Source organism: Ruditapes philippinarum, unplaced genomic scaffold (genome assembly GCF_026571515.1).
Source record: "Ruditapes philippinarum isolate M1 unplaced genomic scaffold, ASM2657151v2 ctg770_1_1_1_1, whole genome shotgun sequence".
Taxonomy (NCBI): domain Eukaryota; kingdom Metazoa; phylum Mollusca; class Bivalvia; order Venerida; family Veneridae; genus Ruditapes; species Ruditapes philippinarum.
The window spans coordinates 627298-654198 of NW_026859620.1; the positions used below are offsets into that span (position 1 = coordinate 627298).

At 32.7% G+C, this 26901-nt stretch overlaps 1 protein-coding gene across 1 annotated transcript in view; it reads left to right on the forward strand.

Moving 5' to 3' along the window:
• LOC132757273 (uncharacterized) overlaps positions 1 to 26901 on the forward strand; it is a 167263-nt gene that overhangs the window by 8690 nt on the left and 131672 nt on the right. The window contains exons 9-29 of the mRNA XM_060748524.1: positions 1374 to 1495; positions 2367 to 2466; positions 8137 to 8239; positions 8597 to 8762; positions 9125 to 9314; positions 11792 to 12000; positions 12231 to 12334; positions 12917 to 13092; positions 13357 to 13502; positions 13812 to 13988; positions 14813 to 14971; positions 16368 to 16510; positions 17704 to 17774; positions 18859 to 19019; positions 20794 to 20960; positions 22634 to 22820; positions 23766 to 23930; positions 24317 to 24490; positions 24771 to 24918; positions 25378 to 25446; positions 26406 to 26560. Coding sequence (XP_060604507.1) covers positions 1374 to 1495; positions 2367 to 2466; positions 8137 to 8239; positions 8597 to 8762; positions 9125 to 9314; positions 11792 to 12000; positions 12231 to 12334; positions 12917 to 13092; positions 13357 to 13502; positions 13812 to 13988; positions 14813 to 14971; positions 16368 to 16510; positions 17704 to 17774; positions 18859 to 19019; positions 20794 to 20960; positions 22634 to 22820; positions 23766 to 23930; positions 24317 to 24490; positions 24771 to 24918; positions 25378 to 25446; positions 26406 to 26560 — 3092 coding nt within the window. The remainder of the gene's footprint in view (positions 1 to 1373; positions 1496 to 2366; positions 2467 to 8136; positions 8240 to 8596; positions 8763 to 9124; positions 9315 to 11791; positions 12001 to 12230; positions 12335 to 12916; positions 13093 to 13356; positions 13503 to 13811; positions 13989 to 14812; positions 14972 to 16367; positions 16511 to 17703; positions 17775 to 18858; positions 19020 to 20793; positions 20961 to 22633; positions 22821 to 23765; positions 23931 to 24316; positions 24491 to 24770; positions 24919 to 25377; positions 25447 to 26405; positions 26561 to 26901) is intronic.

A 26901-nucleotide genomic window follows, 5' to 3' on the forward strand; every position in this document is an offset into this window, starting at 1 on the left:
TAGCCTACTTCCACTTTGGACCCTATTAGTGAAATCAAGCAAAACTGACATTTCGGAATCAACTAAACATTCAAAACATAATACCCACGTAGCTTGGTTACTAAAAGTGTAGGATTTTGGGTAACAATTTCTAGCTAGAGCATTCCTCAGAAAACTTTTAAAAATAGAACCATTTTCATTACATCTACTCTTGTATTGTTTTATGTGCTGCAAACAATAAAAGAATATGAAATAAAAAGTCTGTGTGAGACTCGAACCAACAACTGCTTTCACACATGACAAGCATTCTACCCCTGAACCACTGGGTAATATGAGTTCTTCATGTATGAAAATTTAATATTGATAAAATTTGGAATCTCCAGTGAAAAGATACATATGTTTTCATGCCAGCAACATTGTTAGATTTTAAATTATTTATATCTCTGCATTTTGTTTCGCAAATGCACCTTCGTTCATTTTTGAAATAAATACATGAGCGATTTGTTTCCTTTTTACTTTTTGTAGTTTTCTAACCCAATCTATAATTCTCGGGTGACCACGCTTTCGCTTTGGCTGAGATGTCATTATTAAAATGAAAGGGATAAATGAAACGATTTTTTAAGAACCGCCGACCATAAAATATTTTGGTAAATTATCCGTCCGTATCTTTTAATTTCTTAGCCATCAAAGTAAAATGTCTTTATAAATGGCGATAATTAAATGTTTTTAACACAAACTATTACTTATAGCCTTTATTTATGTATTGACATTGGCAAGTATTATCACGTTAATAATTGGTAGTGTTAAATAACAAGTTCATAACAGTTTCTTTGGTACGTTGCCATACTGATTTTATTGGACTAGTACACGTTTGGCCTATTTTTGACTATATTGGCAAGAACCTCCTCTAGTGTTAATTTAACAGCTGTGTTCTCGTTAAATAAAAAATCAGTATTGTTAATTACAAAATATAATAATATCAAGTGACAACTGTACGTATAAAAGTGTATTTAAGATAATTATACATAATCGAAGAATATATATTAACAGAAAATGTTCATGTAAACCAAAAATTTATAGGTCACCGATAAATATAAACTTCAACGAAAATGATATATATTCAGTTGTTTTTCATTTGTAATACTTTTGGAAACTTCTCTAGCTATTGTTTTGAACACATATTTTGCATTTAACTTCCCTTTAAAAGTGATTATAGAACAAGTGGACTTGCCCAAACAGACATATACTTTTATTCAAGAAATACTTCATTTTCGTGAATGTATAATTACTGAAGCTCTAGGACCTATTAAATATCTCGCCGTGCAGTCTCAGGCTTACACTGTGTTCTGGTGTTTCTGCAGATGGTAACACTTTAACACTTTATTTTCTTACAGGTTTTCCAACTGTAACAGCAAGTTCTAAAGACAAGCTAGAATTTGTCAAGAAAAGAGATTTTACAATTGAGTTTGAGAGGCCTGCCGGTACTCTTTATTCAAGTATTCACCACGTGAAAAAGGTATGTTTATTTGCAGTCTTAAGCATAGCCGCACTCATTCCACTTCATTCCTAAAATGTTATGATTTTGTACTTTGGTAACGTCGATTTTTAGCAAAGTGGATAAGGTCGCTGTATATTCATCATTTATCCATCACAACCATAGGTTCGAATCCCATCAAGGACTTTGTATTTATTCATGTTATGAAGCTATTCAGCTCACTTACGGAAGGCCGTTGATTCTAATCAGGTGTCCGCTCATGTATGAAATTATGCACGAAGAAAAATGGTGCGGTAAATAGGACAGGTAACATTCAGCACTTCATTAGGGATACGATTACACATAAATCTTTACTGTTAACTTTACACATAAATCCGTAAAATTTACACTTAAAATTATAATAAAATACAGATTAATGTGTAATAACAGATTAAAATGGTTTTCTTTCAGATTAAATCGTAATTTAACAATTTAAAATGCAAATGTTTACAGTTAAAATGTTAAATAAACAGTGTAAAATATGAATTTTACCCATTTCTGTGTACGTCTAACGCTTTTTTGTGTACATTTGACAGACAAAATTTGAAAGTTTTAGTTTAAAGTGTCAAAGTGACATATTAAGATGTTATTTTTTTCAATCAAAATATTTTTTTTTAATACTTTAAAATGTTAATTCTACACATCAATGTTGCGCTAAAACTCTTCAATGGACTTATCTCAAACACATCTACAATGAAATTGTCTCATAGCTTTGATTTAAAAGGCCTTAAAACTAATTTTAAAGATTGTAAGTGAGAACAAATAATAGTTACACGAGTATATATTTCGTAAAAATGCTTAACAAATTCTTCAGACAATAACGTGTATGTGCATGTTGTATTTTTTATTGCAGATAAAAAAGCGAGCCCTTTACAAAACAAAAAGTCAAGTTAAACTCGCAGAAACATATATTACTGGAAATCTCACGTGCATACGACATCAACCAGAAAGAGGTCAGAAACTTTTTACTAAAAATTATGCAGGAATAATTTTTATTATAAGGTTGTTTCTAAAACATGAGTTGAATGAAAAGACAAAAAATCTTAAAATGATTAAAGTGATTGCTCACGTTACTTAATTATCATGATCGCTTCAGTCGAGTATTTACTATTGTTGATTCCGTATTAAGTAACTTTACATAAAAATGTTAACCTAACACATACCATTTTTAACAATAGGAAATCATTTTTTGCCCAATGGTTTAAAGCGTGACTTTTTCATTTGTAAGGGGTGATTGAGATTTTTTTCTGATATGTTCCATCTTTTTGTTACTTTTTACAATTTCCTTGAGTCAAGGGTTGGTCCCCTAGAGTATGTTACAAACCGAAATGGTTTCTCATTAAAAAGTCTAAAATCGTTTCTGATTGTCAAAATATTTGAAAAAGAGAATATCCTCGATTTTGGTTTATTCCTTATTTTGGCATTCCGTCAAAACTCTGGTATCATTTAGTTCCCGCGTTGCGTATTTGTATGAAATGAAATTTGAAATAAAAAGAACGTAACAAAAGTTTATGAAACTTGAGAAAAAAAAAGCCTGATTCTCAAGCAGTCTGTTTTGCGACAAAATCCTCGGGAAGTAGCTTATGTGGCAAAACAAGTTACGCAGGAAGTTAAGGAAAATACCCTTTTCCTAGTAATCCCTAGTAAACCCATTTCATAGTAAACACGTAGTCAGCTTGTCAAGATGACGCAAGTCTTCCAGAAAAGAGGCAGGACTTAGAATGGGCCGCTCCCTAGGAAAGAAACCAGTATTTGAGATATCCGGTACCCAATAAAGCGGCAAGTCTTAGAACTGGTCGCTTTCAAGCACAGAAGCAAGTTTAAGAAAAGACCGCTTTTTGGGAAAGAAGCAAGTCTAAAAACGGGTCAATACCTAGAAAAGAAGCAAGCCTTAGAGAAGTTAGCTTCCCAGGAAGGAAGCTAGTCTCAGAGAGGTCCGCTAATAACGGAAGAAGCACGAAGTGATGTTCATTGTACATAGTGAAGCAAGTCTAAAAGTGCAGCAAGTAAATGAAGTTCAAAAGTCAATTACTGCAGCAAGTCTACGTTGCACAGCAGGTCCAGGTTGTTTAGCAAGTCCAAGATATGCAGCAAAGCAAGATATTGCAGCAAGTCAAAATTGTGAAGCAAGTCCAAGTTGAGCAACAAGTCGAGGCTGCGCAACAAATTCAGAATTTGCAGCAGAAAGTCTAGGCAGTGAAGTGTGTACAAAGCAAATCTGTGTTGTGCAGCAGGTCCCAAACTGCAGAAGGCTAGGGTGATTTTCAATATTGATCCTTTACTAGATGGTCACAATTACCGCTCAGAATATTCATAAAATGATGAAATTTAAGCATTACAAGTTCGGGCTCGTCTGAGATTACTTTTAACGATATCTTAATTGCATGTATTACGTTGAATGGTTCAGAATAGGGATGAAGGTAATATTAATCTTTGGCGAAATCTTGTCGTTCGTTAAAGAGAAGGAAGAAAAGTGCATAGCCAGAGAGGAAAGAGCTCGTTTGCATGAGAACGAAAGGAGACTATTTGACATTAGGGAAAGACAGCCGGGTCATGACTTTGAGCAGATTTCTATTAGGGAAAGGATCCGAAGTATTTGCCTTTTGTCTATGATACTTTGAAAAGGACGATTCTGAAAAGGTATCAATTGAATGAAGACGGTTTCAGTTTAAATTTCCGACAAAGCCGACCGTTTTCAGGTAAATCGGTTTTTCCAATTTGTTGAGAGGTATACACGCTTTTTTCCCAGATGATCTGATTTGGCTGCGATAAAGAAGAACCTTCATGACAAAAGTGAACTCATAATTTAAGAACGATTTAAAGTTGCTCCACAGATTTAGCTGTAGCTATTTAAGAAAGAGTGCCGATTACAATAACAGACCTTACCCTCCTTGCAAAGTAGTTCAGTGAAGCTCATATTGGGGCGCCCTCTGCATTTAAATTAATGTGATCCGTTGCTTAAACATGGCCAGTTAAACAAGCATTTTACATCAAACAGGACATCCAGCAAGAGAATTTAAAAAGAAAAGCAGAAGTCTTTATTTGTAATTATTTATTAAGTGCTTTATTTGCAACGAAACAAGGCATGTTTTTAGCTCACCTGAGGACAATGTCCTCAAAGGGAGCTTTTGTGATGGCCCATTAACCGTCGTCCATCGTCCCTGCGTGCGTCCGTGCTACAATAATTTTTTAAACAACTTGTCCTCATAAACCACTAAGCCAAAAGTGTCAAAACTTTGCAGGGATGTTCCTTGTATAAAGCAACAATTAAATTCCATGCAGAACTCTGGTTGCCATAGCAAACGAAAGAAAATACTTCAGAAAAAAATCTTATTTTAAACCCCAAAGAGCTAGAGCTTAGATATTTAGCTTGAAACATCTTCTAGTGAGTGTCTACACATCGAAACCTTGCAAGAGCAATCATGTATTTTCTTGGAATATCACAGTAAAGATAACGTTCAGGGTTAAATTGGATCTTAAAAAATTTATAATGTTAACAACGGGACGCAACATTTACATCATTGTGCTATTTTTGTTCAAAACAATCTTTCAGTCGTTGACGAAAAGCTAAAATAAATATGTCTATATTTTCAATATCTTGTGCAAGCCATACATATCCAAAACCATAAGTATAAAGTAGTGATTTTACTTTAGATGCCAAACAGTTTTCGACCATGTTTGGACTTAAAATTTTTTAATTGTCGGATACAGTCTGGGATAGTAAAAATTTTTGCCAATATTTTTAAACTAACAAAAAAATTATACCAATGGCAAAGTCCAATTTTTCCCAAAAAATTGTGTATTTGTTGTTTTTTTTAACTTTAAAAGCTTTTTTCAAAAATTTTTTTTAAACTTACATAAAAGTATTGCACGTTTTGTTTTTGCAAAAATTTATCCTGGTTGCACCCATGATAGCCCTGGTGAAAAAAAAAGTCCAGATATTTAAAAACCTTTATAGTTTCCCTCGAAAATCCCAATTTTATATTGCCCTACCCCCACTTTTCCAAAAATTTTATTTTATTAATTAAATTTTTTTCACCCATTTTTTTTAAAAAAATTAAATTTCGAAAACATTTAATTGCTTTTTAAATTTTAACTGGGGTTTTCAGCGCAACTTGCAACACTTTAGCAAACACTAGGAAACCAATATCGTGAATTTCTTGTGTAAAAAACCCCAAAATTTAAATTTTATCGCGAAGTTTTTTTGAAATTTCCCATCAATGAAGAGGGGAAAAAAATTGGGTCAAAACTGGTTTTTAATCCCCCTGTGGGGTTACTATGTTACTTTTAAAAAAATTTCAGTTACAAAAGCATTTTTCTGGGAACTACTTCAAATATCTAAATCAAACAAAAAAATATTTAAAACCTTTAAACATGAAAAAGAGCAAAATTTTATAAAATTTTCTTCAAAAAAAACAAAAAACTTCCGTTCACTCTTTTGGGAAAAAAAGTTTTCTTATTTTAAATTTCTTATAAAAAAGCCCTTAACGTAAAAAAATTTGAACAAGCAAAAAAAATTTTCTCCCCCTTTTTTAAGAAAAATTTTTTTGCACCATAGTTTAAAGCCCAAGAAACATTATAAATTTTCCCCAAATACCCACCCCAAAAACCTGCCTGAGATTCGTCAAACTTATGATTATTTTCAACAAAAATTCATACAAACCCTTATTAACGATGCTTTTAAAAATATTTTATATAGTGTATTAATTAGAGAAATTCCTCAATAATAAGGTCACAGGTTCATCCAGCTGTATGAACAGGACATATTTTGCTAAGGGGAAGTCACCTGTTTCAAATATTCGATTAAAATTAATACTAAATAAGGTGCAAAACTGTTTAAACTATTCTTATAAAATTCAGATGGTTTTCCGTCTTAGCCGCAGTTTTTTCCGTTTGCTAACTTCCGAATAGCTAACTCGACCTCCGTTAACATAAAGGGTTCTGTTTTAAGTTTAATATATCATGTATACTATCAACAATGACGGTCATCCATTATCGTTATTATTATTCTAAAGGTATTATCATTATCAAAACAATAAACTACGTAAATATGTTTTACCAATCATCGGCTCCGATACTTGAATCAATAAATTTTTTTTTGCTTTGCTTGTTTCAGTTGTTTCCACATAAAAACATGGATCGTTTCTATTATTAATGAGCTTTTGTCGATTTTGAGACTGGTACTGATATAGCTTATATTTACAATTTTTTTTAAGCTCATTTCCTTTTATCTTTATAAATTCTTAAAATCAGATGCGAAGGTTTTTGATGTTCGAATCGACTTAAGAAATGAGTATTTCCCTGTCTTTAAAAACATTTTAAAACAACGTTTCATCCCACCATAGGGGTTGCAACGTCCTTAATGAATTAGAAGCCATCTTTAACGTCCAGAATTAAATATATTACTAAAAAATTTCAATAGCCCCGGCCCAATATCAACTTTTCAAGATTTTTAATATTTTTGGTCATTCTCTAAAAGTAGAGCATTTATTTGCGTACGGAAATGGTAGTCATGATGATCCCGCCATTTGTACATTTTTAGTTCAGATAATGTATTATTTACAACATTTGTATTATGATTACTATCATTTAAACCATACAATTTTAAACAACAATGCAATGGAAAATGGTTCAAATCAGTTCAATCAAGTACACTATAGTTACATATATTTTCAAACAATTCTGACGAGGCTATCATATAGTCGACAACGGACGCTCTGTTGTTAGAAACGCACGTACAATTTCCCTCTTAATCCCCATTAGTTCTTCCATGTCTAAAACTCAGCACATTTGTACTAGTGATTTCCCAAAATTATTTCCCCGTAGAACGTCTTTATTATTTCGAAGCAGTTCAGAATAACTACCTTCATACTCAACTTTCCCAAGAACAATATCATATGGAATATAGTCTTAATAGTCTTAAGTTCTAGAATTTAGATCTCCTGCAAGAAATAGCAAATCATTAGGAAATTCTAAAGCTATTTCTTTAAAATTTTAATTATAAATAAGAGATGCCATTTCTTTCCTCTCTGGAATCGTAAATAGGCGACCCTTTAGATCATACATAAACAAAGTACGTAGTAACATTTTAACACTTGAAAAATTTCAAAAAATTACAATGTAATACAACACAATCCTAAAAGGTATTCTTAATACGTGTATTAATATTCAGTTTATATAAACTGTTTTTTCATGCAAACGGCAATACCACCGTTATTACGTATTCAAATACATGTATAAAGCAACTAATGAAATGCCCTATATATGTTGTTTTGATAAGTTTAGTGAACTTTATACATAGTTTAAACAACAAACTAAAGACACGTTTGCATTTCTATTTATTTTCAAGGCTCACCTCAGCTTTAAAAAATACTCAAAATTGTTTGATAACAATACTCGAAGGTCAATGTTCTTTGATTTTAGCGTGGCCTGTTGTTCACCATAGACAGCTGTTCACGTTTTGAAATACATTTATTTCATGGCTCCGCTTGTTTCAAATGTCATATGACCATAACGTATTTCTTATATAGCTTTACATGAAATGACATAAATATATTGTATTGATGAGTTTAGTGAACTGTATATTTAGTTTTAAAAGCAAATCATTTCTATTTGTTTTAAAGGCTCGCCTCAACTCAGCAAATGTTTTCACATGCTTACAACAACTCTCGATCAAATGGCAGAGTCGGATGTTGAACAGATAGCAAACACATTCTTCCTGACAGTGTAAGTTGATATGTGTAAATATAAACCACATTAAGTGAATTATAAGCGTATAAACTTTTTCGAAAAAGTCAAAGTTCTGTAAGGTACAATACTTTTTAACGAAATAGGGGAATGTCATGCTTAAAGGCTTGAAAGGGCCTGATTCACTCTTGTCTGTTCGTATATAGTGTACAGCTGTAATTAACCAACAAAAACAATTTGAGCAAAATAATTTGGACCAAAAATATATAAAGAGGCAATAATTTTCACTCAAAACTAACCCTTTAGCTGACATAGTGTTCAAAACTTTCCATAATTTAAACAAATCACATTATATTAATTAATTAATTCGTTAAGTTTACTAAATATTCATTAAAGGACACCTAAGAATAAGGACGACAAAAATACAATGGCTGAAGCTCTCATAGCGCTGAACAAACAAGATGTGATAGTGAACATGATTCTCAACAATCTGCAAACAGACGAGCAGCTCCTGATGAGAGTACTGACCACGCTTACAGCCTTAGATCATGAACCATCAATGGTAAGTCATGGATTTCATATTCTTTTCTGAAAAAGGGAAGTTAAAAGCAAAGTTATAAGTGTACTGTCAATACCAAAATATTTTCATAGAATACTCAAAAGACAAGGAATAAGTGCTAGGAATTTGAATTTGTTTAACATCGATTGATCAAAATTATCAAGTTCAGTTAACCTATTTTTTTATTTGTTTATTCTTTTATGTTGTTTCAATTTTTTATATATTTTTATAAGAATCTTGTCAGTGTGTTTGTTCATCTAATTACAAAGAAATCTACCCATCTTAAACTTCAGTTACCTATCTTTACATTCCTTGCCTGCCTTTTTATCCGTAAATGTTTATACATATTGTATGCTTTTTTGTAGGAGTTACTGACAACTGTTGAGAAATTTTGCTTTAAGGGCAAACGGTCTGAACGTATACGTCTTTCAAAAAACATACGCCATGTGTCTTGCTTAACATTTGGTGGTTTGATCGGAAGTGTTAAACAGTACGGTAATGCAGAGCTCTCAGAAAAACTTGTACAGTATCTCCATGACGAACTAGGATTACATGGTATATTCAATAAACATTGCATGCTTGTTTGATCTAATTTTTACTTCGTTGTTGTTGTTACAACGCTCAAGAATATATAAAAACAGCTAAAATTTCTTATAATACGCCTAAATTACACTATGCATGGTGATACAGTTTTATTATATCAGTTGGTCAACAAAATGTCAATAGTGTAATACTTTTATTTAAATTACTGGAAAGTGTAAGCAGTTAATTATGATAATATATTTAATTAACAAATGTAGCATTTATTCTATTACTAGTTAACTATTTATCGGTAATAAAGCTATTATCATTTTAAACTATCAAACCATCATTTGGTACGAGATAGAAATGCAAACGAGAATTTGTTACAGAGTTACCAACGTTCCCCAAAGTTTAACATGAAGCACAAAATTGTGCTATTTCAAAAGATTGAGGTATGGATCGGGCTTTCAGTGCAAAATGTTTATCATTGCTAATTCTGCACATGCCAGTAACAATAAATTCATTAAAGAAATATAATGAAATAACTCCTGTGTATGTGTCAACAGAATCACATTTGTTACCTGTTATCACTATTTACAAGCCACAAAATACAACAAATACAAAATCAATACATTATATGGTCTGCTGAAAGGGTATTTTTTTACCAGTAATCTATCAAGGTATGTGGAAAATAAACCAATGGCATTTATTTCCTTTGCCTTACATGGCCTTATACCCTGTAACAGACTAATTTAGGCTTTGACCTCCACATGTGACTTTGGTCTTTGAGGTAGGGATCTAGGTGTTGCGCATGACATGTCGTCTTATTATTGTTTATATTTGTGCTAAGTTACCGTATATCAGGTTTTTTCGCGCATATCTAATTTTTGCTTTATTCGAGTGCAATGAATGACGCGAAAATTACCATATAAAATATCTTGATTGATGAAAACATGTATAAAACCATCACAAAATTTACCCTAGAACAGCTCATGTCAAGCTATGGCACTCAAGTAAGACCTTAACATTGAAGGTAGGAGTCTTGCTGTTGCATATGACACATGGACCCATTATTGTGAACATTTGTGCCAAGTAGTTTCAAAATCCCTTGACAATATAAAAAGTTATGTACTGCACACAAAATATACTGTTATGTACTGTAAACAAAATATACCCTATAACAGACTTTGTTAATCTTTGACCTCCAACTGTGACCTTGACCTGGAAGGTAGGTGACTGGTTTTGCGCATCATATATCGTCTTATCATTGTGAACATTTGTGCCACATAATTTTTTTCTCCCTTGATCTATGAAGTAGTAATGGACTTGACACAAAATATACCCTGTAAAAGACTATGTTAATCTCTGACCTCCAATTGTGTTTTTGTCCTTGGAGGTAGGCGACTGTATTTTGTCACATTGTCTTATTATTGTGAACATAATGCCAAGAATTTTCAAATCCCTTCATGGATAAGAAAGTTATGGACCGGACAAGACATATACCCTTAAATAGACAATGTTTAGCTTTAATCACCAAGTGAACTTGGAGGTAGTAGTCTGGCTGTTGCATATGACACATGACCTCATTATTGTGAACATTTGTGCCAAGCAATTTCAAAATACCTCGAACAATAAAAAATATGGATTGCACACAAAAATACCCAATAAAAACCATATTAAGCTTGCTTTGACCTCTAAGTGTGGCCTTGACCTGGGAGATAAATGTCCAGTTGTTGCACATGACACATCATCTTATTATAACAAATATTTGTGCCAAGTTATTTATATTTCCTTTGATAAATGACATAGTTACAGACACCGGGAAATTTTGTCCTCTACTCCACAAATTAATGTTATCTTAGACGTCTTTTGATAACGCATTAAATATGCACTTTAAGCGAAAATCTGTAAGGCCATAATCATGACTGTAAGGTACTAGGGATGATTGTAATTTACTGGAATTTATGAGAAGATAAAAAAACGAAAAACAAAATTGCAAAAAAATGACAATGTGTTCATTGCGAGGTATAGAATTAAATTCAGTTTGAATGTTTTTTAATTCTATGTCAACAAGCTGAAAGTGTAGGTTATGTGCATTTGTTTCAGTTTGGATAAAAGCAAATGCTTTATTTTGTAAAACTGAAAAAACAAACAAAACACATACACACAACCCATTCATATTAACCATTCGCAATCATCAAGATACATGAAGATACAAACTCATCAAGATACAGGAAGATACAAACTTATATTTCAACATTGTTTAAGCCTCTTTCAGAAAAGCGAATAGACTGATACAAACTTCTGACATATTTAAATGTGTATGTTTTCTTTTGCTATGCTTGAACTTTGAACAGCTGAAATAACCAAACATGTGTTTATCTATTCATTTGTAAAACACTGTGAGATAAGAAGTTACCTAACATCGAATACAGATAAACTATGTACAATATTGTTTAATTTAATATTTATTCTTACTTTTTGTTGTACTTTTTATTTCACTTTTACAGATCCATGGTTGTTCAAGATGAAGAGGTCAGCGATGTCGGAGATAGAATGTGTAGAGTACGACCACAATAAAGTTGTTCTTCTTGACGCCATCGGCAATGCTGGACTACCCGTGTCGTATGACCATATCGTATCTCATATCAATTCAACAAACTCACAATGGATCAAACGTACAGGAGTACATGCACTCAGAACGTTCCATGATACAAAAGTAAAATCGCCTTTCTTACCTATAGTATAAGTTTTAATATGACAGTGTTTCTCTTTTTACAGTTTTACATTTTCTGCATTCTAAAAAGTTTATCTTGAACTAGGTTTGACCTTAAGTTCCGGTATAAGGCGGGATATTTTAGCTATATAGCTTTTCAAATTTGCTGTTTACAATTAAATCTATAAATAAAGATGTATGCATTACAATATTCATATTTGCTAATGGAACAGACATTACAAGAGCTTGAGAAAGTTGCTTTATACGATGATGATGAAACTGTTCGATATGAAGCACTCCTGCAATACAAAGCGCATCCATTAGCTAAGACAGACACGTAAGTAAAACGTTTAATCTAAACATTATTTACATTTATAATATCAATAATGAAGAAAACACGTAGTGAAATGTTATTATGTAATAAAAAGTAAGCACCGAACTACTTGTCTTACATTTGTAATGCTCATACTTAGCTTGAGTAGGTAAGTAAGCGCACGCTTTTGAGTAAGATAAGTATCGTTTTATGCTTATGATTGATAAACTCCACCTAATATGTTTTGGTGTCTGCGCTTCAATAAGAAATGGAATTCAATGTTGTTACTTGACGAAAGATATCGTCATTTTTTTCTATATTATTTTTGATGGTAGTCTAAGCTGAATAGGGAGACCATTGTATTTGTAATCCAGGGGCTGTTGGTTAACTCCTCGGTTCATCTTGAACATTGTATTTAATATTCGCTGATTCAGACATTTTGCGGAATACGTAGTCGGTCTTTTACCGGGAAATTGGTAATTACTAGTAAGTTATCAAGGAAAGCCTGTTTGATAGACTGAACACCTATATATATATTACAAAAAATTGGGTGAAACAAACAACTCATTTTGAATATACTGTTTATCTTATATTGATTTATATAAGCGCTGGAGACGGAACCGGACTTGCGCACACGGGCATTTCTAAAAGATCAATTTTAGACTTCAAACTTGATTTCCGACTCGCAGCACCTGGTGTAGATTGGCGTAAAATGATTGGGTCAGAATCTGTTGGCGCTTCCTTTGGTATCGTGATGGAAAATCTTTTAGATCTGCATATGTGTATGTATAACTGTTACTTCTTACCTTGCTAATCATACATACATACACACACACGCGCGCGCGCACGTGCGCACGCACACATACCATTTCCAATTAACATTGCAATTGTTTATTAACAAAACTATAATAATATAAAATACAATGTGTGTTTCACCCATTAAAGGGATCTTCAAGATATATCGCATTTTGGTCGAATCAACATTTTTGCGTAATGAGGGTGTTAAATATATTTTCTAATGTCAAAATACAAATTGTAATTTGCAGCACTGATAAAAGGAGGTATAGATGTAAGGGTTCATGATGAAGCTTACGTAAGAATTCATCTCGGTTACATTGGTATAAATTTGGACTTTTTCCTTGCAAGAATTTGTTTCAAAGGCGGTGCAAAGTACGCTCTTAATATTTTAAAGGTAAGATCTGCAATTAAGATTTCAATTAATAATAATCTTTCACTATAAAGCTAGAAATATATGTTAAAACCAAAGACTTAAAGACTTAACCTTATGTTTAAAGCGTACATTATTTTGCAAAACAATTTTACGAAACAAAAAAAAAATTGAATGTCAGTGACTGCATTTCATGATTGCCGAACTGTTAGTATAATGACTCATTTAAGTTTAGTTATAAGTAAGTGCATTTCCTGTAAACAAACAATAATAGTCTCTTTACATTGAAAAAAAGGTTTATATATAATAGCAATTTGACATATGTAACTACAGGAACTTGACCCTGAACATGGCTTTGACCTCGTCAAACAGTTTACGAGTATTGTTGACAAAGTTGTTGGCGCTATTAGAAGAGGAGTAGACGCATTTACGAGAATCATTTCAACAGACTTCTCATTGAAAGATATTGTTAACGATTTCGTTAAATCAGTAACAGAAATACCAGAAAAGGTTTCTATTTTAAAGGAATATCAGATATTATTGTCCGATTTATTTGACCGGTAAATTGCATGGCTAGTTAACAAAATCTAAAAATCTAACTAGGATTTTTTCATTATCCGTTACATGTACTGCAAAAGTCAACAATTAAGTTTGTAAAAGTATTCCTTGCATAATATTGATATTTATAGCACAGTACACATTTTGTAAGATTTATCAACTCGTCAAGATTGCTTTGTTCCATTTCCTGTCCTACCACTGTGTTTCTTAACACCCGCAGACTAAAAATGTATATGAGCATGCAGAAATTGTACATTTGGATTTTTGGGTACATACATCCTTTTGGTTTTGCAGTTTCAAAACAATGCACTTATTTTATATTATGATATGTACTGATGAACAACTACGTTTGTTATGAATCATTGAAGTTTCAATTTACCAAAGGAAGAGAGAAAAACAAAATTGAATGTTATTGGCGGTCATCTCGTACCTGCAAATTTGTAAATACAAGACAAAAGTCTTATCCACTGAGCAACTTTGGCAAATATAAGCAAATATATGAACAATTTTTCCGGATATATTTTCTTACAGGTATCACCGATTTTGGATCGACATTTAATGTATCCTATAATGTAATGCAAAAAGTTTCTGTGAGATAATGTTAAGACTTAAGAAATACTTGCGATACTGTAAAAAATTATCGAATTTATTTAAAAACAACATGTTTATGCACTTTGAAACAAAAGGTTTTTTCATGTGGAAATGAAATATGTTTTGAATTCACATTGATTTTTCATATACGTAGTTTCATTGAATACTCTTCAAATCAATTTTAGATTACTCAACTGGCAAGCGGTATATACAGGGTCACGAAAAAACTTGCGACCTTCAAGTTAGATAGTCTTCCATCATTTGTTAAGCCTATAATGAAATTCATCAATGCGGTTGTTGCACTGTATGAAAAGGTCAAAGGGGATGTGATGAAGTTTTATAATGTAAGTTTAAATCAAACTTTTTTTTATTTACTATGCATTTTGTGTTGAAAAAGCCATTATTGATATTAACTCTAATTATCTGACTACAAAGCTATTCAATTAAATGGAAGGTCGTATACATATATTCAAGAATTCTGCTGTATTTAATTATATCATTAAAAATTTGGTAATGTCTTGGCACGAATTCGTATTTTATCACATGTTTTGAAAATTATAAACTTAATATTTTAAAAGCACTAAAAGTGATTATGTAGGCAATATTTTCACAAGATGATATTTCTTAAAAGACAAAACATTGCTTAATATGTGGATACTGAGTTGATTTCAAAAATGCAAGTCATAACTGACTTTTAGTTTCTGAAGTGACATTTTGACCATCCAATTGTAAATGATTAGTGAACAGGTAAACAACAAAATACTTTGACAATTTTTTAATTGTGTTCAATTTTATACATCATTTACAATGAAAAACATTGACAATAATTGACATGACCAAGGGAAATTTCTCAAAAAAAAAAGCTTAACCTTTTACCTCATGAGCATATTGCGAAAAATGGCCGTTTTCATTGAAAAGCCTCCTGTAACATGTTCAAACTGCTATGAAACTATGAAAAATGCTTTAATACTAATGAAATTTGGCAAAAATGTTGACTACACCATATCCTCTGTAACAGCATGCTCAATCGTAAGTTTCCTGTTACCATGGCAACGGGGGGACGTCTCAAAATTGCCAAAAATCACTATTTTGCATTGTTTTTTTTCCATCAAAACTGATTTCAAAGTGCTGCAACTTCTCAATGAATTGAGATAGAGTAAAATGCTTTTCAGCGTCGGTTACTAGTTACCCTTAGATCGACCTGAGGCCATTTTTAGCCTGTCACATGTCCAAAATTTTCTTGGCGATCAGGGGGACCCCGCTCCCTTCAAACCCCCCCCCCAAACAGAAGGGGGCACATCCCCCTTCTGGCAACCCCCTGATGTAATATTTGGATGGGGGACGGCGCCGAAAAAGTGGTCACTTTTATTAACAACATTTCTCAAACAAAAACCAGTGTTTGGGGTCTAAATAGGGCATTTTTCACTGTTTGAGCCTAAAAGGGGGGGGGGGGGAGCCGTCGAAACACGCTTATATGAGGGAAAAGGTTAAAATGCATCGGTGACGTTCATTTCTTAAAAGAGTTTGGCAGTTTTTTATAATGTATTGTGTCTTGAACATTTTCATTATCAATTTTTAGTAAATCACCATGATCATAATAGTGATCATAGATCATAAACCAAAACAATGAGCATAATTCAGACCAAATATAAAGCATTTAAATGTAAGACTAGATTTGTGGACTGAATTATTTGAGAATAGAATATGAATAGTTATTTGCGTTTATTGTTTTATTTGTAGGCCATTGTCCAGGCCGTTCAAGTTGTTATTCCTCAAGCAGCTAAAGATGTGTTCAAGGCAGTACAAGACATAATAAGTGGTTTCATGAATATATTTAAAGATCCCAAAACCTCTTTATTCAAGATAGGATCAGGTGTAATGAGGTACATCAAAGATACCCAAAGTGAAAGTAGTTAAATTAAGTTTAAAGATTTCCTTCGAGGAGAAAGTTTAAATCAATATTTACACTTTTTATGTTAAAGTCGTTATACATGTATATAACTTCAAAAGAATAAAGAAAAATTGTGTTCGCTAGTCGGGAAATCAGAACCATTGTGTGTGATTATATACTAGATAGCTGAGATTGCGAATTCGTTTGTCAAATACGTATATTTTTCATATCATCTTTATATAAGATTACAAAACTCGAAAACAAATCGCCTTAAGCAAATGTCGTCAAGCTTGTTTATAAACTCTGACACTAAGAGCACCTGGTCGTTACCTTAAAGGAGTTTAACGGAAATGACCCTGAAGTTACAAACAGTTTCAGCGGTTACTTCTTTTGGTAAGCACAACAGCAAAGTAGCAATGTGTGACGTAATTGGTTCGAAGAGTTTTGCAATGCTATTGTCTTGCAAAACGTTTTTTTTATTGTAATAAAATACTGGTAGGATATGGTTAGTACCGGGAAGGGTGAAAATGATCAATATCTGGAATAATCAATACGTCGAACGTCAAAATTTCTAATTTGTTTAATTTTGCACAATATTTTCTACTCTTCTTATTTTAATAAAATAGAACACATGCACTTTTGCATTTCTATAGATATGTTAATCAATCATGTATAATTTATTTATAACGTTTCCATCAATGTATCAAAACCAGATCACGTGCAACGTGCACCTACCTTCCTAAAAAATCATTTGCATTCTCAAGCACTATAGTTCAGAATGAATGACTCCAGTTTGCTGGAAATAAAGTATTAGTTGCAATTGTTTTTTTAAGTACATGTATCTAAAAAGAAAATGTTGCCATACGAGTATTTTTGTGAATTTAAACATTTTTGAGAATTTGCGCCCATATGCAAATAGTTCCCTAATTTGATTTAAAATAATGATTGGCGTTATTTTCTATCTGGACCGGATGCAATTTACCAATTTAAGTAAAATAGTATAAGCCTTATAATTGCTTTCTGAATTACAGAAATATTGATTGATTTGACTATAATGTTTATTACCTTGTTAACTGATAAGTGTTTACTGAATTAATGCACGCATTGACGTTTTTTTATTGAATCATATGGTGGTGTGAGACGATGCGAAATAAAATAACAATTTGAAATTGTTTTATTCTTCAGTATTTATACAAATATAAACTTACTGAATGACACAAAGAACGAAATTACGAACCATACATTCATCACTGAAGGTAACTTTAGATCAAATAACATTTTTTATTATAATACATTGAAGAGAATATGATTTTAAGCATAAAGTTTGAAATTGTATGAATAGAAAAGTCTATATTTTCCCATTGGACAGTAAGACATTTCAAATTATCTTGTTATTGTTATTTGCCTAAAGTCAACCACTGTGAATATCCAGTAACGCTGGAATGTGCAATAAACGTAAAGTAACGCCAAATCTGTGCAACGCTATCGCCAAAACGAATAACACAGTAAGTAAACGAACCAAATTACAATTTTTGTTAGTAATATATTTACTTTTTTAGATCAATCGTGAGAAAGACAACCTGATTAATGTTTTGAATGTGAGTTTTGTGTTTTGTCAAATAAATTTGTAAATTTAAAACATTACAAACTTTATTTTTTTCATATTCTGTAAACCTAAGACATTTGTCAAATTACAAGTGTCGTATAACAATAGAAGGAAGCTGGTAAAATGGATTTAGTGACTTTTAATGAGATAACCGCCGTTGCTTTATTGCTTCATTCACGAAGTCGGCGTTACCTCGTAAAAATGGTCTCAATTACATTTTATCTGCTAAATGACGTATTATATGAAACGAGTAGATTGGAAAATGTCTCAGGTACACCGAATATAAAAGATCTTAAAGTAATGTACGTTATTGTATTAAAAATATCAACGAGACTAAAAATCGGCATCAATACGCTAGTCAGGTCGTCATTTTCGCGAATGATCTTGAAAAATAAACATTTTCATGGAAATAGTTTTGATGAGGTTTAAAGCATAATGTATCAGCAACCGTATGTGCTAACTCATTTCTTCCAATTTGGTAAACAATAAAAATATTGGTCTATTTTGTTATTATTGCGGTGCTCGTTGTAGCCACTCATTTGCGCACTTCAGTGTTATTTTTGCACAATTCCAGCGTTATTTGCACATTTCTGCGTTACTGGATATACACGGTGTCAACTAAATAAAAAGATATTGTTCATAATTGAAAAGAAAAACTAAGAAACAGAAACATATAACATTGATATAATTGTTGTTACTAAAATATTGTACGATATCTGTATGAAATATTGAAGGGATTGGGCCATATTGGAGTGATCTGACAGAGGATGTTGAGAATCTTTTTGACCTGTTTAAGGACGCTGCTACTGCAATCAAAGAGAAAGGTGGAGATTGGCTTCGGGAAACAGTTGAGCATGATGTCGCAAAAAAATTCACGAAGGGAAAGATAACAATTGTAAGGAGTTATCTCTAGATCAAATAACCGTTTGTGACGTTCTGTAGGAATTCTTCTTTTTATGTCCTCCGGGCAATAGTAATTAAACCGTCCGCCTGTCCGTACGAGGTAAAACTAAAACGGCAAGTTTGTTTTTTTCTTCAGTTCTACCCGTACCTATGGCCTCATACTATACACACTTACTAATCAATACAAAGTACATTATCTGGGCAAGTTGCATAACTACGGCTTCCATTTATACCAAGTTATTGCCTTTTCAGCACTTTGAAAATGAAGAATGGTTAACCTTAACCGGCAAGTTGGATACATCTTAGTTCAATTTATACAAATGACTTCATAATTCCCACACTTACTTATTAAAGTACATGATTTTGCAAAGTTATATAACTGTGCCATCCATTTCCTCCAATTAGTTCTCTTTTTAACTTTTTGAAAAAAGGACCTTGTATGGTCAACCTATTCCAGCAAGTTGGATTTACCTTAAATTTCTCCTAATTACTTATTTTTTTAATGATATCTTTCGTATTTGGAAGATGTTTTCTTTTATTGGTCCTCTAATTTTTGTGGTGTGTGGGGTCTCAAGGGTCAAGGTCAAGGTCGCTGGTGTAAAAAATAAATTTGACATTTTTGCACACAAAGTCTACTTAAAGTAGGAGTCTTTCAAGTTTACTACAAACATGCCTAGGATGGTCCTCTTCCTGTGGCTTTAGTTAAGGGGCGTTTGGGTAAAGGTCAAGTATCCCAATGTCTAGAATATATTTTAACACTTTTACAGGCGTCTTTTATGCTTAGTAGGAAGATATCGTGTATGGTATTATTCCTTTCGAATGAGTTAGGGGTCAGTTGGTCAAGGTCAAGGATGCCAATAATAGATTTCTACACATTTGCTGAAACAGTCTTTATTTTTGACTGATGGTTTTCATATTTGAAAGAATGATAGCCTGCATCCTTTGGATTGAGTTAGGGGTCAGTTAGATCAAGGTCACCTGTGCTAAACAATTATTTTAATCTCTTGCCTTTATTTATGGACTTTCATAGTTTTGGTAGAAAGATATCAGGCATAGTCTTCTTCCTTTGAATAAAGTGAGAGGTCAGTGCGTCAAGGTCAAGCGTGCCAAAAATAAATATTTACACATGGCTTATACAACCTTTATTTTTAGACTAATGTTTTCATATTTGGAAGGAACATACTTTGTATAGTTCAGTGCTGGGAGTCACAAGGTCATTGTCACTTCACAGTAGATTTTTTACACTTTTATACAGCTTTTGTATTGTTTTACCAATGTCCCATGTTATCAAGTACATACCAAAGTTGGTCATTTAAGGTGAGTTTGGGGTCACTGGGTTCAAGGTAAGGTCTTGAATTTCTCAACTTCATCACAAGTCAGAGCGATGATGTGCCAATTTATATATTTTTCATAATTACAAAACGCCATGACTCTGTCAAATTATACAACTGTGTTTACATTTTTTGGGCACTTTTTCTGTCCATAACTGAGTGAATGTGTAAACATTTTTTTGAAATATTGTTACTGACAAGAATCTGAGCCTGGGGCATTTGTGTTTAACAAACACGATCTTGTTTCTCTATGTTAACATCAGATACTTGTCTTGTTTTGGCTGAATTTCATGTATAATGTTAGCTTGAATTTAAAATCATTTTATTTTTTTCTCTCGATGGATTTCCTAATTTGTTCTAGAATTATCATAACTGTGCTTGATAAAAAGGTTCTTTTCATTATGCAATGGTATGTAAATGATATTATATTCACAGCATCAAATTAAAGAGATGATACGAACAGAGGTTCAAAAGGAAATACAAAATCTGATGGACTCTCTTGACGCAATGAGGAATATAGGAGGAGGTTACCTGAACAATTTTAGAATTCTCTTTGACACTTTCAAAGATCTAAAGGAGGCTTATGAATTGTTAAAGAAAGGGTATGTCGAGCCAAATATCTTGTAAAAGTAAGAAGTACTTAAATGAAGGAGTTTGATAAAGTCTACGTTAGCTTGAATACTCCATAATTCTTGATTTTGGCTTAAATATTAAGAATATCAGATATAAAGCATAGATAGCAATAAAAACACTTCAGCCTGCATGAATTTTTGTGCCCTCACTTTAGGTGGGGGGGGGCATTAAGATTTACCCTTGTTCGTCCGTCCATCCGTCCGACCGTTCTCATTTTGTGTCGCACGTAGCTCAAAAAGAATTTAACCTAGAGTCAAACAACATTACAGGAATGTTGATCAGCATGATTAGTTGTGCACCTGCGTATTTTTGTGTCGATTTATTTAGTAGTTTTCAAGTTATTGTCCTTGATTTAGTAAAATTTTGCAATTTTCAATTTGTAACTCTATTTTACCTAGAGTCATGAAACATTACAGGAATGTTGCTCAGGATGTGAAGTAGTGCACCTGGAGTATTGCTGGTGAATTTATTCTGTTTTGTTTGAGTTATTGCCCTTGACTTAGTAGAAATTGTCAATTTTCAATTTGTGTCGCATGTAGCTCAATAAGTATTTGACCTAGGGTCATGAAACTTTATAGGAATGTTGATCAGCATGTGTAGTTGTGCACCTGGTTATTTTTGTTTTGTGTGAATATATTTACCTTTTTTAGAGTTATTGCCCTTGACTTAGTAAAGATTTACAATTTTCAACTTGTGTTGTACGTAATTCCAAAAGTTTTTGACCAAGAGTTATGAATCTTTACAGGAATGTTGATCAGCATGTTAAGTTGTGCACCTGGGGTTTGCTTGTGGATTATTGCCCTTGGCTTAGAAAAAATTTGCACGTAGCTCAAAAAGTATTTGACGTAGGGTCATGAAACTTTGCAGGAATGTTGATCAGCATTTGTAGTTGTGCACCTGGGGTTTCGCTTGTGAATTTATATGTTTTGTTATTATTGTCCTTGACTTAGTGAAAATTTGCAATGTCAATTTGTGCCATGCATAGCTCATAATGTATTTAGCCTAGAGTCATGAAACTTAACAGGAATGTTGGTCAGTATTTGAAGTTGTGCATTTTGGGTTTAGCTTGGGAATATATCGAATAGTTGTAGAGTTATTGCCCTTGACTTAGTAAAAACTGTTTCATTATGTTGTGGTATTTGTTCCTTGAGTGCTTTAGTTAGAATCAACCAACTTTACAGGAATAATGATCAACATCACTGTGAAGCTATGCACCTGGGATTTTGCATGTGGATTTTTTAATGTTTAGTTAAAATTATTGCCCTTGACTTAGTATAAATTTGCAATTTTCAACTTGTTCATGCATAGCTCAAAAAGTATAGGACCTGTAGGCCTGAAAGTTTACAAAAGTGTTGGGCAGCATTTGTGATTATGCACCCTGGGGTTCGCCTGTGGCACATGTATCCCAAAAATATTTGACCTAGAGTCATAAGACAAAACAGTTGAGTGTAGGAGCACCCGTGTCCTATGGACACATTTATTAGTTGAATGACAAACTTAGCAATAAAGTAACAATAATGTAATATTAAAAACTTTATTCAAATCATTGACATTTGATGTTATACCAAAATCTTACGCTTTTAACCTTTTAACTTTTTACTTTTTACGATTTTGACGTTGGGTTAACATATTCTTAATTCAGTTACGAGTTTGCAAGATCGCTCGTAGATCGTATATTTGGACCAAAGTTTCACAAAGATTTCCCACGCAATAAACGTGTAAGCGGCAACACGTGTACTGGTGAGGGATTTTATCCATCAGAACTCGGAAATGGGCATACTGAATACGAAAACGACGGAATAGATATTTTAAACAGCACTGGCGATCATGTAATGTATATTATAAATTTTAACAGCTTGTTCAAGCTGATATTGCTTTATAATGTTATGGAAATTATGTCTCCCAAATTTTTTTGGAGACATATTGTTTTTGCCTTCGCCGTCCGTCCGTCCGGTTTTCTGTCCGTCCGCATTAAGCTTGTCCGGCCTTCACAGGTCAAACTACTGGTTGCGTTTCTACCAAACTTTACAGTAGTGATCAGTACTATCCCTAGTTGTGCACGTCACCGGCACGTTCTGCTTCGCTGCACAAAATGACTGCCACAGCTAAAAGTAGACAAAATCTTGTGTGGCTTTCACATGTCCAACTACAGTTGCGATTTCAACCAAACTGTACAGGAGTGATCAGTACCATCCCTAGTTGTACATATCACCGACACGTTCCACTTCGCTGCACAAAATGGCTGCAATAGCTAAAAATAGGAAAATCTTGACCGGCCTTCACAGGTCAAATTACTGGTTGGATTTTAATGAAACTTCACATGAGTAAACATACAGTTTTGGGAGACATATGTTTTTGTGACAAAAACCCTTCTAGTTATTTTTGTTTATAATTTCTAATTCATTTTACAAATACATAGAGTACTCAAACCCACATGAAAAACACCTCACGCCTTTGTTTTAACTATCATATATCATATAGCTATTGAATAAAATAGGATTAATTGAGTTGGAAGTTTCGATTGATATTGTCTTATTTATTAAATAATAAATTATGCTGAAAATAAAGAACTGTGATTTAGAATTTACCTAAATAAAGATGTGGAAGCGGGTGTTGTGGATGGAAATTGCATATAAAGTTCCAAATATGCTAGGACAGGTCAGATATTGAATGATTCAAGTATGAAAACGATAAGAACGGTGTTGAACAACTTGTTTTCAAAAATTACAGTGCCTTCTGATATATGAGTAAAGTTTTACAAATTTATAAAACAGGTAATTGCACCGTTTTCTGGTAAGGTGATACGCTCTGGCAAACCAAATGAAATCATTATGCTAGAATGTGGTGAGCTGCCTCCAGGATCAGAACTAATTATAACAAATGTACAACCCGAGGAGGATATCTTGCACCCTGATGACCCAGCTTACATTGAAAAAAGGGTACTATTTTATGAGCACTGTTGCCCTATTTTATGGAAAATATTTGAAATCAGTCTAGTTTCAGTTCTAAATAAAGTATTTAAGGGATTTAGAATAATTTACACACATCTTTACATCTATTATATAATCATTAAAATCAAAACGTTTAGGATGTGAAATGTTACATTTCTGACATTACAGATGTTTTTGAAACTATTTACCTGGTCGATTTATTGGAACAATAGTTGCGCGTTTTATGTTGAACTTGATTATTTGAATTGAATGTTTGTCTAAAGCATTATTACATGATAACATGTAATTATATTAGTACTCATAAAGTAGCTGATGTGTGGATTGAATTGCAGTTCGTGTATTTTTTATCAGTTATATGTTTCTATATTTTAAAGGTAGCTGCTGGAGTTGCTATAGGGACAACAACGAAATCTCCATGCGACAATCATATTCATTTGTCGATTCGACGAGAAGGCGGATTTGTTGATCCAAGCAATTACATTCCCCAGAGACTTATAGAACCTCCCAAATGGGAACAACTCTGTGATGATTATAAAGTTGTTTATAAGGTAGTAATAGAAACATACCATTTGCTATACAGAATTTCTTGGTATGTTGCGATTTCCTTTTTAGGTTTTTAAAACATAATAGAAAATATTAGTTTGCTCATGATTGATAAAGTCAGTTTCTGTCACAAATCACTTTGAAATGATAGTGTCGTAAATTTTAAAACATGGGTCAAATAACATAAACCCTTGAACAAAATTAAAACATGAACAACGTTACAACATTTTGTATAAATGGCAGTTAAGACTACCAGTTTAAGAAATAGAAATTTAATACATTTAGGGTGAAACGGTCGCGAATGGAGTTATAGTTGGGCCAAGTGGACGAAAGAAAGATGATACATCCCAAGATGTTCCAGTTGATGAATCACTAGCTACAGATCCGATGGATGGAAATGAAAGCCCTGGCCAGGATGTTGACACTATTAAAAGTATACAGACAATAAAAGCAAAAATCTAACGAGTATAAAATCATAAGTTTCTTTTCCACATGTATGGCTAATCAATGAAACAAAAAGGGGCGTCGGTGGCCGAATGGTTAAGGTCGTTAACACCAAACCCCTTGTCGTCACTGCTGTAGGTTCGAATCTCGCCAGTGTCTTTAGACTCGTTCATGTGAGACAACTAACCATGTTGGTTACGAAATGTTGCTGGTTCTACTCAGGTGCCCGTTTGTGCCTGAAAAAAATACACACACAAAGGTGCGCCATTAAACAAATGCGATGTAATTAAACAAACAAATCAGTGTATAATTAAGTTATTGTTATATGAATCTAAACTTTAGTAGTGTTCTTCTTAAAATAAAGGTCCCATATTTAGTTTATTTTTATCTCTTTTCAAATTGAATACTATGCATATTAAGGGGTGACAAATTGTAATTAATATTCCAGACGACCCTGATGGAATGTTTGGCCAACTTTCTAAACGTCGACGTAAACGAGATGTTCTAAAAACACTTAGTAAGTTATTCGTGTTTCATGTTTTCTATTGGAATGCTATTATTGCTTTCCGGAAATGTAAATGATATTTCTTTGAAGAACGCAATGCTGACAAGTGAATTAAGAATAAGTCCATAGAGTTTCATTTAAACAAACAGTTTTGTCTCTAGTTAATACTAAGATATGGCCAATTTTTATTGTTAGCGTATATGCAAGCAAATCTAAATGCGCGGTCACACTTAAACTACAACAAATTTGTCAATAACAGCCAGCTAAAGTCCATCCGTATGTTTTCCTTTTTAATTACCGTGTGTATTAATTACCTTGAGTATTTTCCTTTTTAATTTCCTTGCCTATAATACTAATCTGTAAAATGCTGCCAGCAGCCACCTTACCAAATCTAATCGAACCGTTTATCTGTTTACGGATTTTGTTTTCATTTACTTCTTAAAAGTAACGAATTTGTAATCATTCTTTTTCTTTGAAAAGTTCACTCTTATCTAATGGAATATTTCTTACTTTAATCCTTTTGATATTGATTTATAAATTCAAAAGTTGTTGGTAAGCTTTATTTAAAAATTTTATATATAAAGTGACTTGACCTTTAATAAGTCTGCAATACCATAAATAATGATGCGGATGGTATAAATTAAGTATAATGCCAAACAACGCACAGCTAAAGTGTAAGATATATGATCTGATATAACCTATTTTTAACAGAAAATAAATTGTTCAGGAACAGAATGTTATTATTCATCATATTCATTACTTAAATAAACATTTTAACTTGAAATATTTTACAAATTATCCAGATAATTTATTGTTATTGTTTTTATCAATATATACTTACGAAAAAGTACCCATTGTAGATAACTCCCCCATTAAACGGGTCTGTACTAGCGTAATGTTCCATTTCTAACAAAGAATATTTTGTTAAGGATTGTTTAAATATATTTTCAAGTGTACATTATATTTTTCAGCTGCATCCTTAGAAACGCTTGTAAACAATATAAAGGGGTTTCTAAAACAGTTTTCTATCCGTCGAATCAAAATGGGACACATTATACAGTTTTTATATGATCTCGGACTTGACGACTCAACACAGAAAATGGCACAGCTTGTAAAAACAGTCAAGGTTTACGTCTCTTCTAAGCTTCTTTTTGCGTGTGTGCGTGCGTGCGTGCGTGTGTGTGTTGGTGTGTGTGTGTGTGTGAAACAATCTAGAAATATAATTGTTTTATTTATTTTCGAAATTATGCAATAATGTTTCCCTTTTTGTATCTATTATAATATTATTAATCATGTATAACTATTTCAACACAGCAATCAAAATAGTAATCACAGAGTTTCATTTATGTATATGTTTGCAAAGTTGATTGTGATACTCACAAAATAATTTTGGAATCCAAATTGAATGGTTATCTTAGTTTGGTTCAACCATTTACATCATTAAAGTAAACAACAATAGTTGATTGA